The sequence below is a fragment of the Heterodontus francisci genome, chromosome 5, assembly GCF_036365525.1.
Source record: "Heterodontus francisci isolate sHetFra1 chromosome 5, sHetFra1.hap1, whole genome shotgun sequence".
NCBI lineage: Eukaryota > Metazoa > Chordata > Chondrichthyes > Heterodontiformes > Heterodontidae > Heterodontus > Heterodontus francisci.
In genome coordinates, this window is record NC_090375.1 from 33,279,534 (window position 1) to 33,298,841 (window position 19,308).

Genomic DNA, 19,308 nt, shown 5'->3' on the forward strand with positions numbered 1-19,308 from the left:
GATATGGGGATAGTGTGGGAAAAAGGCATTGAAGTGGATGATCAGGCATGATCATATTGAATGGCAGAGCAGGCTCGATGGACTGAATGGCCGACTCCTGCTCCTATGTTACATGTAGGCCAAACTGGGAAGGCGTGGCAGGTTCCTTTTCTTGAAGCACATTCGTAAACCAACGGTGTTTTCACCACAACCTGGTAGCTTTCAATTATTTTCTATTATAAACCCACAAGTTATCAAACTTATCACGACCTCTGTACAGTACCATGACACTATTGAACTCTTTGATGTGAAGATTATGATGGACACATGTACCTACTGGCTGAAGATCTGTCCCATTATAAGATAATGAAATGAGTCCTAACTGAGAAATGACCCCACTATGCAGAACAAAAGGTGAAATGCTGTAAACACACACCAGAAAAGTTGAACAAAAGAGTAAATATAGGTACACAGCTATGCTGCTGGCAAAGAGAAGAATGGAACAGAAAAATCTCGTGACATCCATAGTCAGCCCATTACGACTGACAGGTTTAAAAGGATTGATCATGTCCTCACTTCCTGGTTATTAATTCCTTGCCAAGATACAGTTCATTGGGCTCCAGTCACCCCACAGTAACTCATCCAAATGGTCATTATCCGTGTGTGAGCCTCAACAGTGACTGAGTCTCAGTAGGCTATTCAACCAAGTGAGGAATCAAAGCTCAAACAGATCCTCTCCTTATCTGACATATAAACACATGTTCAAGCAGGGTTTTTATTATTCTTTCATGGAATGTCAGCATCGGTGGCAAGGCCAGCATATGTTGCCAATCCCTAATTGCCCTTGAAAACCGCTGCAGTCCAACTGGTATAGGCACATGCACAGTACTGTTAGGAAGGTTTTTGACCCAGCAACAGTGAAGGAATGGCAATATAGTTCCAAGTCAGGATAATGTGTGATTTGGAGGGGAACTTACTGTGTTACCGTGTGTCTGCTGTACTTGCCCTCCCAGGTGCTAAAGATCATGGGTTTGGAAGGTGCTGTCGAAAGAGGCTTGGTGAGTTGCTGCAGTGAAGTTTGTAAGTGGGACACACTGTTGCCACTGCGCGCCGGTGGTGGAAGGAGTGAACGTTTAAGGTGGTAGATGGGATGCCATTAAACAAGCTGCTTTGTCCTGGATGGCGCGAGCTTCGAGTGTTATTGGAGCCGCACATCCAGGCAAGTGGAGCATATTCCATCACCCTCTTGACTTGTGCCTGGTAGATGCAGGATAGACTTTGGGGAGTTAGGAGGTGAGTTACTCGCTGCAGAATTCACAGTCTCTGACCTGTCTTGTAGCCACAGTATTTATATTTATACTTCTGACTTTATGGTGGAGGGAAGGGCATTGATGAAGCAGCTGAAGATGTTTGGGCCTCGGATACTACCCTGAGGAACTCCTGCACTGATGTCCTGGGGCTGAGATGATTGGCTCCAACAATCACAACCATCTTCTTTGTGCTAGGTATGACTCCAGCTAGTTTTCCCCAATTCCCACAGACTTCAATTTTCCTGGTGCTGCTTGATGCCACACTCAGTGTCAAGGGCAGCCACTCTCACCTGACCTCGGCAATTCAGCTCTTTTGTCCATGTTTGGACCAAGGTTGCAATGAAGTCTGGAGCCGAGTGGCCCTGGCAGAACTCAAACTGAGCATCGGTGAGCAGGGTATTGGTGAGCAAGTGCCACTTGATGGCACTGTCAACAACACCTTCCATCACTTTGTTGATGATGGAGCATAGACAGATGGGGCGGTAATTGGTCAGATTGGATTTATCTTGCTTTCTGTGGACAGGATGTACCTGGGAAATTTTCAGTTTTGTTGGGTAGATTCCAGTGTTGCAGCTGTGCTAGAGGCATGGCTGGTTCTGGAACACTTGTCTTCGGCACTACAGCCGGGATGTTGTCGGGCCTCACAGCCTTTGCTGCATTCAGTGTGCTCAGCTGTTTCTTGATATCACATGGAGTGAATCAAATGGCTGAAGACTGGCTTCTGCAATGGTGGGGGCCTCAGGAGAGACTGAGATAGATCATCTACTCAGCACTTCTGGTTGAAGATAGTTGCAAACTCTTCAGCCTTGTCTTTTGCACTGACGTGTTAGGCCCTGCCATCATTGAGGATGGGGATGTTCATGGAGCCCCCTCCTCCTTTTTGTTGTTTTAATTGTTCACTGCTAATCATGTAGCAGGACTGCAGAGCTTTGATCTGATCCACTGATTCAATTGGCAAAAATTGCCAAGGATTCTACTTGCTGTTTAGGCCTCTGGGGTGTTAAATTAACCTGCTTGAGTTGTGTACCTATCATAACCTCTGCATCACCAACTCGTTCTTTCACACTAAACCCTGTCACCAGGTTTCATGGAGGCACCCAAGATCACGTCGTTGGCACCAGCTAGACCTCATTGTCACAAGGCGAGCCGCCTTAAACAGTGTTCAAATCACACGCAGCTTCCACAGTGCGGACTGCGACACCGACCACTCCTTGGTGTGCAGCAAGGTTAGACTCAGACCAAAGAAGTTGCATCATTCCAAGCAGAAGGGCCACCCGCGCATCAACACGAGCAGAATTTCTCACCCACAGCTGTTACAAAAATTTCTAAATTCACTTGTAACAGCCCTTCAAAACACTCCCACAGGGGATGCTGAGACCAAGTGGGCCCACATCAGAGACGCCATCTATGAGTCAGCTTTGACCACCTACGGCAAAAGTGCGAAGAGAAATGCAGACTGGTTTCAATCTCATAATGAAGAGCTGGAACCTGTCATAGCCGCTAAGCGCATTGCACTGTTGAACTACAAGAAAGCCCCCAGCGATTTAACATCCGCAGCACTTAAAGCAGCCAGAAGTACTGCACAAAGAACAGCTAGGCGTTGCGCAAACGACTACTGGCAACACCTATGCAGTCATATTCAGCTGGCCTCAGACACCGGAAACATCAGAGGAATGCATGATGGCATGAAGAGAGCTCTTGGGCCAACCATCAAGTAGATCGTCCCCCTCAAATCTAAATCGGGGGACATAATCACTGACCAACGCAAACAGATGGACCGCTGGGTTGAGCACTACCTAGAACTGTACTCCAGGGAGAATGCTGTCACTGAGACTGCCCTCAATGCAGCCCAGCCTCTACCAGTCATGGATGAGCTGGACATACAGCCAACCAAATCGGAACTCAGTGATGCCATTGATTCCCTAGCCAGCGGAAAAGCCCCTGGGAAGGACAGCATTACCCCTGAAATAATCAAGAGTGCCAAGCCTGCTATACTCTCAGCACTACATGAACTGCTATGCCTGTGCTGGGACGAGGGAGCAGTACCCCAGGACATGCGCGATGCCAACATCATCACCCTCTATAAAAACAAAGGTGACCGCGGTGACTGCAACAACTACCGTGGAATCTCCCTGCTCAGCATAGTGGGGAAAGTCTTTGCTCGAGTCGCTCTGAACAGGCTCCAGAAGCTGGCCGAGCGCGTCTACCCTGAGGCACAGTGTGGCTTTCGTGCAGAGAGATCGACCATTGACATGCTGTTCTCCCTTCGTCAGATACAGGAGAAATGCCGTGAACAACAGATGCCCCTCTACATTGCTTTCATTGATCTCACCAAAGCCTTTGACCTCGTCAGCAGACGTGGTCTCTTCAGACTACTAGAAAAGATCGGATGTCCACCAAAGCTACTAAGTATCATCACCTCATTCCATGACAATATGAAAGGCACAATTCAACATGGTGGCTCCTCATCAGAGCCCTTTCCTATCCTGAGTGGTGTGAAACAGGGCTGTGTTCTCGCACCCACACTTTTTGGGATTTTCTTCTCCCTGCTGCTTTCACATGCGTTCAAATCCTCTGAAGAAGGAATTTTCCTCCACACAAGATCAGGGGGCAGGTTGTTCAACCTTGCCCGTCTAAGAGCGAAGTCCAAAGTACGGAAAGTCCTCATCAGAGAACTCCTCTTTGCTGACGATGCTGCTTTAACATCTCACACTGAAGAGTGCCTGCAGAGTCTCATCGACAGGTTTGCGTCTGCCTGCAATGAATTTGGCTTAACCATCAGCCTCAAGAAAACGAACATCATGGGGCAGGATGTCAGAAATGCTCCATCCATCAATATTGGCGACCACGCTCTGGAAGTGGTTCAAGAGTTCACCTACCTAGGCTCAACTATCACCAGTAACCTGTCTCTAGATGCAGAAATCAACAAGCGCATGGGTAAAGCTTCCACTGCTATGTCCAGACTGGCCAAGAGAGTGTGGGAAAATGGCGCACTGACACGGAACACAAAAGTCCGAGTGTATCAGGCCTGTGTCCTCAGTACCTTGCTCTACGGCAGCGAGGCCTGGACAACGTATGCCAGCCAAGAGCGACGTCTCAATTCATTCCATCTTCGCTGCCTTCGGAGAATACTTGGCATCAGGTGGCAGGACTATATCTCCAACACAGAAGTCCTTGAAGCGGCCAACACCCCCAGCTTATACACACTACTGAGTCAGCGGCGCTTGAGATGGCTTGGCCATGTGAGCCGCATGGAAGATGGCAGGATCCCCAAAGACACATTGTACAGCGAGCTCGCCACTGGTATCAGACCCACCGGCCGTCCATGTCTCCGCTATAAAGACGTCTGAAAACGCGACATGAAATCGTGTGACATTGATCACAAGTCGTGGGAGTCAGTTGCCAGCATTCGCCAGAGCTGGCGGGCAGCCATAAAGACAGGGCTAAATTGTGGCGAGTCGAAGAGACTTAGTAGTTGGCAGGAAAAAAGACAGAGGCGCAAGGGGAGAGCCAACTGTGCAACAGCCCTGACAAACAAATTTCTCTGCAGCACCTGTGGAAGAGCCTGTCACTCCAGAATTGGCCTTTATAGCCACTCCAGGCGCTGCTTCACAAACCACTGACCACCTCCAGGCGCGTATCCATTGTCTCTCGAGATAAGGAGGCCCAAAAGAAAGAAAAAAAAAGAATCCTCCAATGACTTCTCGTGTCCTCTCCTTGCTCTTCTTAGCTCTCCCTTTAGATCCTTCCTGGCTAGCTTGTAACTTTCAAGCGCCCTAACTGAGCCTTCACGTCTCATCCTAACATAAGCCTTCTTCTTCCTCTTGACAAGCGCTTCAACTTCTTTAGTAAACCACGGCTCCCTCGCTCGACAACTTCCTCCCTGCCTGACAGGTACATACTTATCAAGGACACGCAGTAGCTGCTCCTTGAATAAGCTCCACATTTCGATTGTGCCCATCCCCTGCAGTTTCCTTCCCCATCCTACGCATCCTAAATCTTGCCTAATTGCATCATAATTTCCTTTCCCCCAGCTATAATTCTTGCCCTGCGGTATATACCTGTCCCTGCCCATCGCTAAGGTAAACCTAACCGAATTGTGACCACTATCACCAAAGTGCTCACCTTCATCTAAATCTAACACCTGGCCGGGTTCATTACCCAGTACCAAATCCAATGTGGCATCGCCCCTGGTTGGCCTGTCTACATACTGTGTCAGAAAACCCTCCTGCACACACTGGACAAAAACTGACCCATCTAAAGTACTCGAACTATAGTATTTCCAGTCAATATTTAGAAAGTTAAAGTCCCCCATAACAACTACCCTGTTACTCTCGCTCCTGTCAAGAATCATCTTCACCATCCTTTCCTCTACATCTCTGGAACTATTCGGAGGTCTATAGAAAACTCCCAACAGGGTGACCTCTCCTCTCCTGTTTCTAACCTCGGCCCATACTACCTCAGTAGACGAGTCCTCAAACGTCCTTTCTGCCGCTGTAATACTCTCCTCGCTCCCTTCCATTACCTGACTTACAGCTAATACTGGGATGTTACTTGTATCCTCAAAAGTGAAGACCGATGCAAAATATCTGTTCAATTCATCTGCCATCTCCTTATTATCCATTATAAATTCCCCAGACTCACTTTCTATCGGACCAAAGCTCACTTTGTTAACTCTTTTCTTTTTTAAATATCTAAAGAAACTCTTAGTATCTGTCTTTATATTACTAGCTAGCTTTCTCTCGTACTCTAATTTCAACTTCATTATCAATCTTTTAGTCATTCTTTGGTGTTTTTTATATCCTGTCCAATCTTCTGACCTGCCTCCCATCTTTGCGCATATAGGCTTTTTCTTTAACTTTGATACTGTCTTTAACTGTTAACCATGGATGGTGGGTCCCACCCTTGGAATTTTTCTTTCTCGTTGAAATGTATCTATTCTGTGTATTTTGAAATATCCCCTTAAATGTCTGCCACTCCATCTCTATTGACCTATCCCTTAACCTGATTTGCCAGTTCACTTTAGCTAGCTCTGCTTTCATGCCCTCATTTAAGTTTAAAAGACTAGTCTTGGACCCACGCTTCTCTCCCTCAAACTGAATGTGAAATTCAATTATATTATGATCACTGCTACCTAGGGGCGCCTTAACGATGAGGTCATTAATCATTCCTATCTCGTCGCACAATACCGGGTCTAGTATAGCCTGCTCTCTGGTTAGCTCCAGAAAGCTCCAAAAAGCAGGACAAATCCAATCCAGCCAATTACCACCCCATCAGTCTACTCTCCATCATCAGCAAAGTGATGGAAGGTCATCGACAGTGCTATCAAGCAGCACTTACACAACTATAACCTGCTCACGGATGCTCAGTTTGGGTTCCTCCAGAGCTCTCGGCCCCAGACTTCATTCTAGCCTTGGCTCAAACATGGACAAAAGAGCTGAATTCAAGAGGTGAGGTGAGAGTAACTGCCCTTGACATCAAAGCAGCATTTGACCAAGTATGGCATTGATGAGCCCTCGCAAAATTGAAGTCAATGGGAATTGAGGGGGAAACTCTCCACTGGTTGACGTCATACCTAGTACTAAAAAAGATGGTTGTGGAGCCTTTATGACGGTGCTTCTATATTTTTTGTTAAGTTTTTTTTCAGGACTCATATCTTAGAATTATGGCCATTGTTTTATTTGAGAAAAATGAAAAGGATTCCATGTTTTTTCACTGGGGTCACTGAAAGGAAAACTGAGAGATCTTATTTGAAAATTCACCTGTTTCCAGATTACTACCTAGCAGGGCCTTTTTGACTTGGGGAGATGTTTATAGAGAGGTGACAGGTCAAGATTTATAGGGGGTCAGGAGGCTTCACTCTTGAGATATTGTTTCTGGTTTCACTTTGGACAATGTGTTGAGGTGTGAACTGTTTTGAAGGAGAAAACCAGCCAAGAGAGCAGTCACCCTCTTCCATCTCTTTGAGAACTTCCTGAGAATCAAGTGTAAGAAATACAGAATCTGATGCTGCATTGCTCCAGAAAAGCCTGTCAGAAACCCCTGATGCCATATTTCTCCTGGAAAGCCTGCCAAACTGATCCTCAACGTCGCCTGAAAAGAACTGTTCAAGGAAGATCGCAGTGACAGCTATCTATGTGTATTTGGGACGCCAGAATAAAGGGACAACTGACATCTTTCCACATTTTCTCCCAAGAATTAGCAAGTATTTGGCCAAAATATTCTTTTTTTGCTTTTTGTTGGTAACAGAGCTGTGAAGAGAAAATCTCAATTTTTTTGGTTAATCGGGGTATGTGTGTGTGTGCATGTGTGAGGGGCTAAGGTAAAAGGGAACTTTCATATTTCACTCTGTGTGTCAATGTTTTGCTTTGTTATTGGCTATGTCTTGTTTTATAATAAATTGATATTTTTGTTGTTTATTAAAGAGACTGCTTGATGTATTTTATTCTGGGATAAAGAGTATAGTCTATAATTTACCGTATTGGTAATTGGGTAAACATTTAAATATATGTTGTGACCTGTGGAGAAGTGAAACGAGAAAAGACAGTGCACTTCTCCCACCTCGGTCGTAACAAGGCCAAACATCTAAGCCCCAGGACATCGCTGCAGGAGTTCCTCAGGGTAGTGTCCTAGATCCAAACATCTTCAGCTGCTTCACCAATGACCTTTCCTCAAATCATAAGGTGAGAAGTAGGGATGTTCGCTGATGATTACACAATGTTCAGCACCAGTCACGATGCCTCAGATACTGAAGGAGTCCGTGTTCACATGCAGCAAGACCTGGACAACATTCAGACTTCGGCTGATTAAGTGGGGCAAATAACATTCACACCACACAACTCCCAGGCAATGACAATCTTCAACAAGTGAGAATCTAACCATCCCCCTTTGACATTCAACAGCATTACCAGTGGTGAATCTCCATGATCATTTACCAGAAACTTAATTGGACCAGCCCACATAAATACAGTAGCTAGAAGAAAAAGGTCAAAGGTGGGGTATTCTGCAGCGAGTAACTCATCTCCTGACTACCATCTACAAGGCACAACTCAGAAGTGTGATGGAATACTCCCTATTTGCCTGGATGGGTGCAGCTCTAATAACACTCAAGAAGATCAACACCATCCAGCATAAAGCACCCTGACTGATTGGCACCCCATCACCACCTTGAACACTCACTCCCTCTACCACTGGTGCACTGTGGCAATAGTTTGTACCATCTACAAGATGCACTGCAGCAACTCACCAAGGTTCCTTCAACTGCATCTTCCAAACCCACGACCTCAACCGTCTAGAAGGACAATGCAGCAAGTGCATGGGAACACCAACACCTTCAAGTTTCCCTCCAAGTCACATAACATCCTGACCTGGAACTATATCACCATTCCTTTATCATCGCTGGGTCAAAATCTTGGAACTCCCTTCCTTATAGCACTGTGGCTCCACCTACGCCACACCAACTATAGCAGTTCAAGAAGGCGACTCACCATCACCTTTTCAAGGGCAGTTAGGGATGGGGAATAAATGCCGTCCTTGCCAATGACGCCCACATTCCACAAACAAACAAAAAATAAGTTTGCTCTTACGTATTTGACGTTGTGAACAGTCCAAACTTTATGATTTTACCTTCACCACATCAATTTTTAATATGGGTTTCAATGTACATATTGCACTGACCCACACTAATCTGTTGCATGATGAACAAATTAGTCAAAATGTGTTACTGAAGTACAATTAAATATTTTGGAGAGATATCACTCAAAGAATCACTGGAATTGCAGAACAGGAGGATACTGCACACAGCATCTTTGTTATACTACCTCGTCAACTTGAACTATCTGTTTTTATCCCACTTTTACAGCAACTGATCCAAGTGTTACATTTAAACTGCAGATTAAAAGCACATTTTATAAACTTACAGGCTTCCTGTAGGAACTTTTCTCGCACACTATCTGAAGTGGAGTTTTTGCATGTTTTGATGGCAACTGCCATTGAAGGGTTTTCCTGTATAAGCAAGGACAAAAAACATATAATTATCAATGCTTGCTGAATCAATTGAGTGGTTTGAATAAACACATACCTGAACCAAGCACAGAACTCTACTGTACCATTTAAATTATTTAATAATCCTGATCCAAACAGACAATATCTGGGTAAACCAATTACAAATTCAATGGAATTTCATTCTGTTAAACATGGACAGAAATACTCTTCAATTAAGACCTAATTTGGCATAAAACCCATAAAAACTATCACTGCTTTTAAAAAAACTACTGCAGTATATTCACTAACTTTTTTATGCAACATATGTGGGAATTCATTGAGTGAAGCCAGGGTTTGGTCAGAGCAAACCTCCATTGATGCCACTGTAACAACAGGGTCTTTAGTCTCTTTGATTAGCTGATGTCCCTGGGTCCCCTATGAGAAGAGATGGACAGTGTGTGGTGAACGTACAGAAGTGTGGCCTAGATCATATAGTGTTTGCCCTGTACTTTGTGTCGGCTATTCACCACTCATTTAGGCTGGCATATGTTCCAAAGATGCCGTGTCCATGTTTGCTGTGAAGTGTAGTGTTACAAATCATCTGTAGGTTGTAACTTCTAACTAAACAGAGAAGGATAAGTAAGGTACCTTTGTATCATCCGTCCCATGTTTTTTTTACCAAAATCCCATCAACCCAGACTCAGTTGGTACCACCCTCCAATGAAGTTCTCGTTTCAAGCTCCACCCCAGAATTTGAGAACATAATCTAGGCGGTGCTGGAGAGTGCACACATTGGTGGTGATGCCATCTTTCAGATAAGACATTGAAAACTAGACCGCATGCCTGCTTTAGTGATTCAAATGACCAATAAGCGTCCACAGCACTACTCAAAGATGATCAGGCAGTTCTCTTGGTGTCCTGACAATAACTTTCCTTCAACTAACACAACAGACTGTCATTTTTGTCATTGCTCTTTGTGGGATTTTGCTGTGCACAACATGGCTGCGACGTTTCCCATGCAAAACAAAGTCACTGCACCAGCAAGTACACAATTATACGCAAAGCACTTTGACAGTTGAGTTGTTATGAAGCACGAGGTAAATGTGAGCCTCTGAAGCAGTTTTATCTTAGTTTAGTCTTGTAAGTGACCCTATAAATTAGCCAAAGTCCATGAGATCTGAAAAAGCCATTTGTAGCCTCAATCTACTTTATTACATGTGGTATCAATCTTGTTTTAAGAGGAGTTCTAACATGATTTTCAAATATATCCAGACTTTGTGACTGGTTCAGTTATGAAGATGACACCTTGTTATTTTTCTGAATGAGGCTAACATTTATGGATTTCATACCAAGCCCTGGCTATAAACAGGAATGCACAGAGAACAGACCTTACAGTGTAACTGCATTAAACATATTCAGATCTTCATAGAGGAGCAGGCAGATTTTAGTTGGCTCACAGAACTGATAAGAAGACAAGGAGGAGAGAAACTTCTATAATGTTCTAACGCATTTGCTTGTTAATTGTAACATTGTCACTCACCAGCTTATTACGGATGGTTGCATTGAAATCATGACTTTGATGGAAACTTAGCTCACAGGTGAAAACAACAACTTGCTCTTTACTGAAGTTTTCCCATCTGGTACTAATTACCACCATCTGTCCCACCCAAACTGCCCCAATGGTGAAGTGGCTGGGTAGGGTAGCATAGTTTTATGTAACTGAACAAGCAATTGAGAGGTCTGGACTAATGATCCAGAGACATGAGTTTAAATCCCACCAGCTGTGGACTTTACATTCAATGTATTCAATAAATCTGGAATAAAAAGCTAGTATCAGTAATGGACGACCATGGGCTGAATTTTCAGGTCTATCCACTTCCCAATTAAGGCCAATTAAGATGGTTGAGGAAACATAGAAACAAGGAGCAGGAGTAGGCCATTTGGCCCTTCCAGCCTGCTCCGCCGTTCAAAAAAGATCATGGCTGATCGTCTAATTCAGTACCCTGTTCCTGCTTTCTCCCCATATCCCTTGATTCCTTTGGCATTAATATATCTATCTCCTTCTTGAATAAATTTAATGACTTGGCCTCCACTGCCTTCTTCGGTAATGAATTCCACAGGTTCACCACCCTCTGAGTGAAGAAATTTCTCCTCATCTCGGTTCTAAATGGCATACCCTGTATCCTGGAACTGTGACCCCTGGTTCTGGACTCCCCAGCCATCGGAACAGCCTCCCTGTATCTAGCCTGTCTAGTCTTGTTAAAATTTTATAGGTTTCTATGAGATCCCCTCTCATTCTTCTAAATTCTAGTGAATATAGGCCTAGTCGACCTAATCACTCCTCATACGTCAATCCTGCCATCCCAGAGCCCAGTAAATCCTCTTTGCACTCCCTCCATGGCAAGAACATCCTTCCTCAGATAAGGAGACCAAAACTGCACACAATACTCCAGATGTGGTCTCACCAAGGCCCTGTATAACTGCAGTAAAACATCCTTGCTCCTGTACTCATTTTGAGCTCTTTCATGGGGGTGCTGAGATTTTCATGAGGGCACACGGGCTGCACGCACTGCCGGGGGCAGACCAAGTGACAGGAGGTGGGTACACAGTGGGGAGCCAGTCATGGCTGCCCTGCGGAAATACCTTGGACTCACAAAAGGGTGGGCACAGAGGGGGACTCAGCCACTGACATACAGGTGCACTTGGTGTAGTTAGGTGGTGGGGAGAGTGGGAAACAAGTGCTCAGTCAGTGTAGGTGGTCATCACACACCTGGCATCTTGGGAAAGAAGATCAGGGGCAAGACTGCCAAGGATAATTGGGTGGCCAGCTGACCATAAAGATGGCACCAATTGGCAATGGGGGCAAGACTTTGGGCCCAGTGGCAAACAGCAGCAACACCTCGGCAGGAAGGGTGAGCCCAGGCATCAGGGCGGCAGGGGAGAGGGATGAGGGGCAGGAAGGACATGAAGACCATACCCTCAGCATTGGATTTACCGATGAAGACAGACCCACCTTGAAGTGACAGAGAAACAGTGTTGTAGGAGACTGCGACTCTCCAGGTAGATGGTTACAGACATCTGAACCGTCATCACCAAACACTCACAGCACTGGTCACCATGCCCTACCAGTAGCCATCAAAGTCACCTTGAACTCCTTCACTCTCAGCTCCTTCCAAGGATCAGCTGCGGACCTTGGTGGCATCTCACAAACGGCTGCACACCACTACATCTCGCAGGTCACTGATGCCCTATTTGTCAGGGCTGGACAATACATTCAGTTTATGACAGATGGGGCCTCGCTTTGCCACTATCACTGAAATCCCCCAGGTGCAGGGCATCATGATTGCACCCATATGACCATCAAGGCACCCAATGACCAGCCAGTAAGATTCATCAACAGGAAGGGCTTCCACTCCCTCAACATTCAGCTGGTTGGTGACCACAACAAGAGCTTACTCCATGTGTGTGCGCTCACTTTCCTGGCAGCTGCCATGACTCCTTCATCCTCCGCCAGTCCAGGCTGCCGCAGCTCTTCACTTCACCCTCCAAAGTCCTTGGACAAGGGATACCTCTTGAAGAGATAACTACTCACCCCTTTACGAGAGTCCCAGATGGAGGCACAAGGGCAATACAACCAATGTCACCTGCTCACTAGGACCACCAATGAGCAGGCCATCAGGCTTCTGAAGATGCTGTTCCGATGCCTGGACCGGTCAAGTGGTTCACTGCAATACACAACTGCAAGGGTGTCGTTCACTGTGGTGGTCTGCTATGCTTTTCATAACATGGCCCTTCAGAGAGGACCTTGAGGCCAGTGAGGCCCTGGAAGGAGACAGCTCATCGGAGCAAGAGGAGTGGCAGGAGGTGGGAGAGGAGGAGAAGGAAGTGGAAGGGGAAGATGCAGAACACCGAGGCGCTCTGGCTGCACAGGGAAGTGGCCAGGCACTGCGCAAGGTGCAAAGGTTTCGTCAGGATGCCATTAATGTCAGGGATGATCTTATTCAGGAATGGTTAAATTGCACACCTCTGACCCAGGATGAAGAGCATGGTATGGAACTCATTCTGAGGTAGCTGTGCTAACACATCCATCAAAGACACAGCCTGGAAGATCTAAACACTTACTGCAAAAGAAGGAAGCACAGCTGCTCAAAGGCTTTGTCATCATCATTGAGGAACCTTCGATTTCCTTCACCACCTTTTATCTTGTCCTCCCATAAATAAAAGGAGTCTCAGACGTGTGGCTTAAAGTGTCATCATTACCATAATGCTCAGAAAAGAAAGCAGTGCACAGAAACAGCAAGACGACACCCCGATGACCCACTCAGTGCTCTGTGCAACATGGTGGCCTCTGCGCTCCGCCACTTGTACACGTTGCTTGCCCAGAGGGCTCAGACGAGGTGGAGGCAGCCTGCTTGTGGCTGAAATGTGGCAGTCGTCATCATCATGTAGGTTCCCATGGAGGCATCTAGAGGCTTCTGCATTTGCATCATTGCTGGGGCAGCCCCCATCACTGGGCCCTGCTGCACAGAGGCTCCCACTGCTGGAGGAGCCGAGTATGGTGAGGACGCTCTGTGGTGTGGCACCCTCATTCTCCTCGGTGACATTTTCAGGACTTGTCGGGTGCTCCAGATGGTTGGAGGGGAGCACCAGCTGGGGCCCAAATGGCATCCCCTCCAAACATCTCTGTGCCACCAGCACTACTGACTGGTCTAGACTACATAGTGTGGCATGAAGCTTGTGTACGTCAGTGTGCAGTTCCTGCATTCACTCCAGGTGCTGCTGCATATGACTCTCCATGAGGTTGGCCACTCAGTGGAGGAGCTCATGCACTCAAAGCCCTGAGCCATTGCGGCGCACATGAGTTGGATAGACTCCTCCATTCTCTGCCCGTGACCCTGCACTTCCGTTATGTAGGCACACATCTACTGGTGGTCTAGGCAGAGCTTTCTTTCCAGTGACACCCGAGGCCCTACACCTGTGCCCAGTTGAGCAGAGCTGTGCCTGTCCTCCATCCTCTGAGGGGTACTGCCCACAGCTACCTCTGCCTCTAGCACCTCCTCCTGCTACTGCAATGATCATCACCCAGTGCCATCCTATGTAAATGTGTTCAAGGACCCATTGGGGTGAGTGTATCTGTGCTGGTGGACAGTGAACTTATAAAGGTGTGACGGTGCTTCTGTGGTTCCCTGGTGATCATCAGGAGCCACGGGAAAAGGAGGGAGAAGGTCTTGTGGGTGGACATATGCACCTGTGGGAGACACAAGAAAAGATCATGAGAACTAGCCTTAGAGAGCTCAGGTCTCTGCAGTGCTGAGGCTTCACAATGCAACTCAGTGTTTGACGTGCTGTCTGACAGGGTGGAATGCACCCTCTTAATGAACATTTTGCCCTCTGTAATCACTATCTCCACCATAAGTGCCCATTTTGCCAAGGACAACTTCTTCCTGGTCCATGATCCTGGTTATCTCCATTGCTCGATTCCTCTGCCATTATGATTTGAAAGTATAGTACCCGTCTGCCGTTTGGGCCCTTTCATGGGAATTATGTGTCCATTTCTCCTGAAAGGACAAAGGAGAGCATGATGAGGCACTGCTGTCCTCTATGACCAATGGCATCTGACACTATCCATTAGAATCTGCAAGTTTCAATGCTGGCAGGTCCTCAGCAGCACTATGGCTTTGAGCCATTCTGAGGAGTAACTAAGTGCCCTGAGCACATACCCATCCCTTGTTCAGGAACGGCTCTGAAGCTCCTCAGCTGGTGTGTATACTGGAGGGTGAATACTCAGAGGCTTGTCCTGTGGGGTGGGGACTGCATTCACCTTGCACAGCATACGTGATCACTGAAACTTTGCCTACTCTGGATCCAGATGCATCGTACAACGTTTCTGCTGCTGACTGTGGCTGTGATTTCGACCCAGGCCTGTTTGGTATGAAAGGGTGGCCTCCTCCTACCATCTTCCAGGAAGAGGACCGCCTTCTTCTCCCTCATGGATTCCAGCATAACCTCCAGGCCACTATCAGAAAAATGAGGGGCGGGGCTGCCCTGCCCTGGTGCCAGGCCGCCAGCTCTCCCGAGACACCATAGAAAACAGCAATCCAGACCAAAGCTCAGGGAGAATCTTCTCTGTGCTGGTGAACTTAAATTGGGCCCCGCACATCAGCTGGCCCGCTTTCATTTCTGTCCATGGACGCCAAACCCATCTCTGCATCAATTAAGGGAACGCCTCCGTGAATTGAGATTCAATTTTGATTCCCCCAGGGGGTGGGACTTGGAAACAATCCCGATTTCCAATTCCCGTCTCAGATGAAAGAGTTCAGCCCCATGAAACTACCTATTGTCATAAAAACCTATCCTGTTCACGAATATCCTTTGGGGAAGGAAATCTATCATCCTTACATGATTTGGCCTATCTGTGACTCCAGATCCACGGCAATGTGGTTGATTCTTAAATGCCCTCAGTCATGTTCTCAAGGGCAATTATGGATGGGCAATAAATGCTGGCCTTCCCACTGGTGTCCATGTCCCATGAATGAATTAAAAACAAAAATCACCAAATCACATCCTGGTCGATTCCCCCTACATTGTTTCCTCTTGACTTGGCTATTCCAATGCACTTCTGGCCGGTCTCCCATGTTCTACCCTCTGTAAATTTGCAGTCATCCAAAACTCTGCTGCTCATGTTCCAACTTGCACCAAGTCCTGTTAACCTATCACCCCTGTGCTCGCTGACCTGCACTGCCTCCCAGTTAAGCAATGCCTTGATTTTAAAATTCTCACCTTATTTTTGCTGCATGGCCACACCCGAACTCTATTTCAGTAATTTCCCCCATAACCGTCCGAAATACCTACGCTCCTCCAATCTTGGTCTCTTGAGCATCCTCAATTTTAGTCACTTCACCAGTGGTAGCCGTGCCTTCAGCTGCCAAGACTCAAAGTTCTGAAATTCCCTCCCTCAACCTCTCCACTGCTCCATCTCTCTTGACTCCTTTGAGCACACCTTAAAACCTATCTCTTTGACCAAGCTCTGTCATAGTGAGCCATAGAGGGTCATTTACAGTACAGAAGGAAGCCATTCAGCCCATCAAGTCCATGCCGGCTCTCCACGGAGCTATGCAGTAAGTCCCACTCCCCGCTCGATCCCTGCAGCCCTACAAGTCTATTTCTCTCAGGTGGCCATCCAACTACTGCGGTCCTATTATTTCCTTTTGTGGCTCAGTGTCAAAATACTTCCATGAACCACCTTGGGACCATTTCACTACTTTAAAAGCGCGGTATAACTACTAGTCATTTTAGTTGTTGCCCTGGTTATTTTTCTTCCTTTAACAGATTAACTGGTTATTCATCGCACTGCAGTTTTGTGGCATCTTGTTGTGTGCAAAACAAGTGTCATCCTTGCCCACACAATAACATACACTTCACCTCCAAATAACTTATAGTATGTGAAATGCTTTCAGATATTTCTGGGAGTGGTGCGATGTAAACATTAAACATTTCTTGTATCTAACTGGGTGCATAAATAAGGTATATTTCATCAAGACTAAAACAGTAAAATTCTTGACTTGATAGAGGATGCCTATCATTCCGCAGTTTTGAGGAGATGCTGGATTGAAGCTAAGTACTTCTCCGGTGGGAAAGAGGTAGAAATTCGAGGGCAGGTTTCCTAGGCACTCATCCAGCCTAGTTACTGGTTAGAGAGTAGCTAAAGCAGGCCAACCTGCCAAACTTTCACCTGGGAACAATACATGGGGCTGGATATTTTTCAAAGCCCGACATCGGGTTCTGATCGACCTGGTGGCGACGAGGCTCCGTGGCAGCACCTCCGCCGACCTGCAACAGAACCCTACTTTACATATTTAAAATACCTCTGTGCATATATTTAAATTTAATTCCCCGCGATCTTACCTTCAGTTCATGCGACACACACATCTTCACTTACCCATCCAGGAGAAGCTGGAGCCAACCTGGTGGGGAAGGGGTCAACTCTGCACGAGTTGTATGGGGAAGGGGTCAACTCTGCATGATTTAGTGTATAACTAAACTCTGCATTATGTAGTACTGTGTACAGGGCTGGCAGCCTTTTAAAATTGGCGCCAGCACGTGCGCCTGCATCAGGTGAGGCCGTGAACAGTTCAACCAATGCTGCCCCACCACGTGATTGGGAGGGCGGCTGCCGTCAATATGTTAAGTGGACGCCTGCTGCGTAACCACGGCGATGCGGGTCCCATGGGGCCAGCCGCCATGTTCCAGCCTATGATGTGTAAAGCCCATAGAATAAGTAAACATTTTATAAAAAGAAAATGAATAATCCACAATATTAAATGTTTAATGCTTTCGATCTCAATTCACTTTTTAGAATCAACACCATTACCAGAGGTTCCCTGAAAACTGGAGAAGTATGTCTTGATCTTCAGACACTACTTCAGGCAGTACAACTTTCAAAAATGTAACAATCCATGGAAGTTATTCACCAAAAATTCTTTTTGTCAAATGCAGTAATTGAAACAATAATGAAAAATAATTTAGAAAATGTACAAAACATTTTTTTTTAAAAGTTGCATGATAGACATGGCAGATGCCATGATGCATTATTTACGTGAGTGGCCATGTCATTCACATGAGCGTTCGGACAATCACAAGCAGCATTCATTATTGGTTTCACTACCACACACTCCATGTTGATGGAAAATCTATTCAGAGTTTTATTTTTAAATGTGCAGTTTTTAATTCATCTGACCAGTTAAATTGCTCACATTTTCTGTCCAATTTAATATGGAAACATCAAACAAACCTGTCCTGACCTGACATTAATCAATCTCGGGGACACAACAGCATAAGAACACAATGACGTAGGAACAAGAAAGGACTACTTTGCTTGTTCAATGCTGTTTCTCGGCCTCTGATCACTGATCATTTTTTCTACTTCAACTCAGCCATCTCCTTACTGAAACAGAAACTGATCAGATTCGCTCTCAGACATTACAACTGAACTACTAATCACTGTATTTGATGGCTGTTCCTTTCATAAACTAAAGACCTTGTAAGGTCCAAGTTATTGCTTTGGTTGTACATATGAATGTGGTTCACCTTTTGCCTTCTGTCATCAATACAAGATAAATGTTTGCAATGCTTGAAAATAAATGTAAACAATAAGTTTCAGCACTTACCTAAAAAAAGTTTTGGTATTAAATGAAATAATTTCACGAACATATATACACACTAGGAATATAGTGTTAAAATGCAATCTATTCAAATTCTCTGTGCTTTTGGCTCTAGGCTGTCCTCAGGATGAAAGGGCAAATAGACAGCCTCCAGGATGGCAATCGGGACATCTCTGTCAATATTTTCACCCCGCAATAAGGGGCCTCTTACACAGAAAGACATTTGACCTTGTGGGCCACAAAAAAAAAACTACCTATTATGAATGTGATGGCAAGCCTGGCATTTGAACCAGACGTCCTCTAATGAGATTCCACTCTGCCACTGGAACTATTGTGCTGCTGTTCGTATCGATTTTCTGTCCAACTATATTTCAACCTTTCAAGCTTTAATTTCTGAATTACTCACTGGACTCATGTAAATTCCTTGATGCACATCACCGAACTGTCCCTCTCCAATGCAGCGTCCCAGTTCAATTCTCTCCCTCTGTATTTCATAATCCCTAGCTGCAAAGGGTGGAGATAATTAAAGTTATTGAATCCACTTCAGTGAGAAATTATTTTTGCTTTCCTATTTCTTTTTATTGAGAAAAGGTTGCACACTATAAGTGACACACAGCTTGACAAAATTATATTCAACCAACAGGCAGCAAGCAAAATAATCAGGCAACAATTAATAAACAGCTTTATTACCTTCATCTATCCCATAGCTTTCTGCATTGCAATTGGGAGTAGGGGAAGAAAATCAAAAAGCAGTATACATTACAGTTTCTGTAGATAAATACGCAACAATGCAATTTATATAGTATGGTATTGCAAAAAATGCTCAACAATGGATTAAACCATTATTTCTTCTTTGCAAAAGCTACAAAAAACTT

The 19,308-nt window shown here is 45.6% G+C and overlaps 1 protein-coding gene across 5 annotated transcripts in view; it reads right to left on the reverse strand.

Moving 5' to 3' along the window:
* Positions 1-19,308, reverse strand: part of LOC137369804 (focal adhesion kinase 1) — a 717,355-nt gene that overhangs the window by 162,393 nt on the left and 535,654 nt on the right. For all 5 annotated transcript variants that reach the window (XM_068031302.1, XM_068031301.1, XM_068031300.1 and 2 more), the window contains 2 exons: positions 18,840-18,937; positions 9,209-9,293 (listed from right to left, as the gene is read on the reverse strand). In XM_068031302.1, the coding sequence (XP_067887403.1) occupies positions 9,209-9,293; positions 18,840-18,937 (183 nt within the window). The remainder of the gene's footprint in view (positions 1-9,208; positions 9,294-18,839; positions 18,938-19,308) is intronic.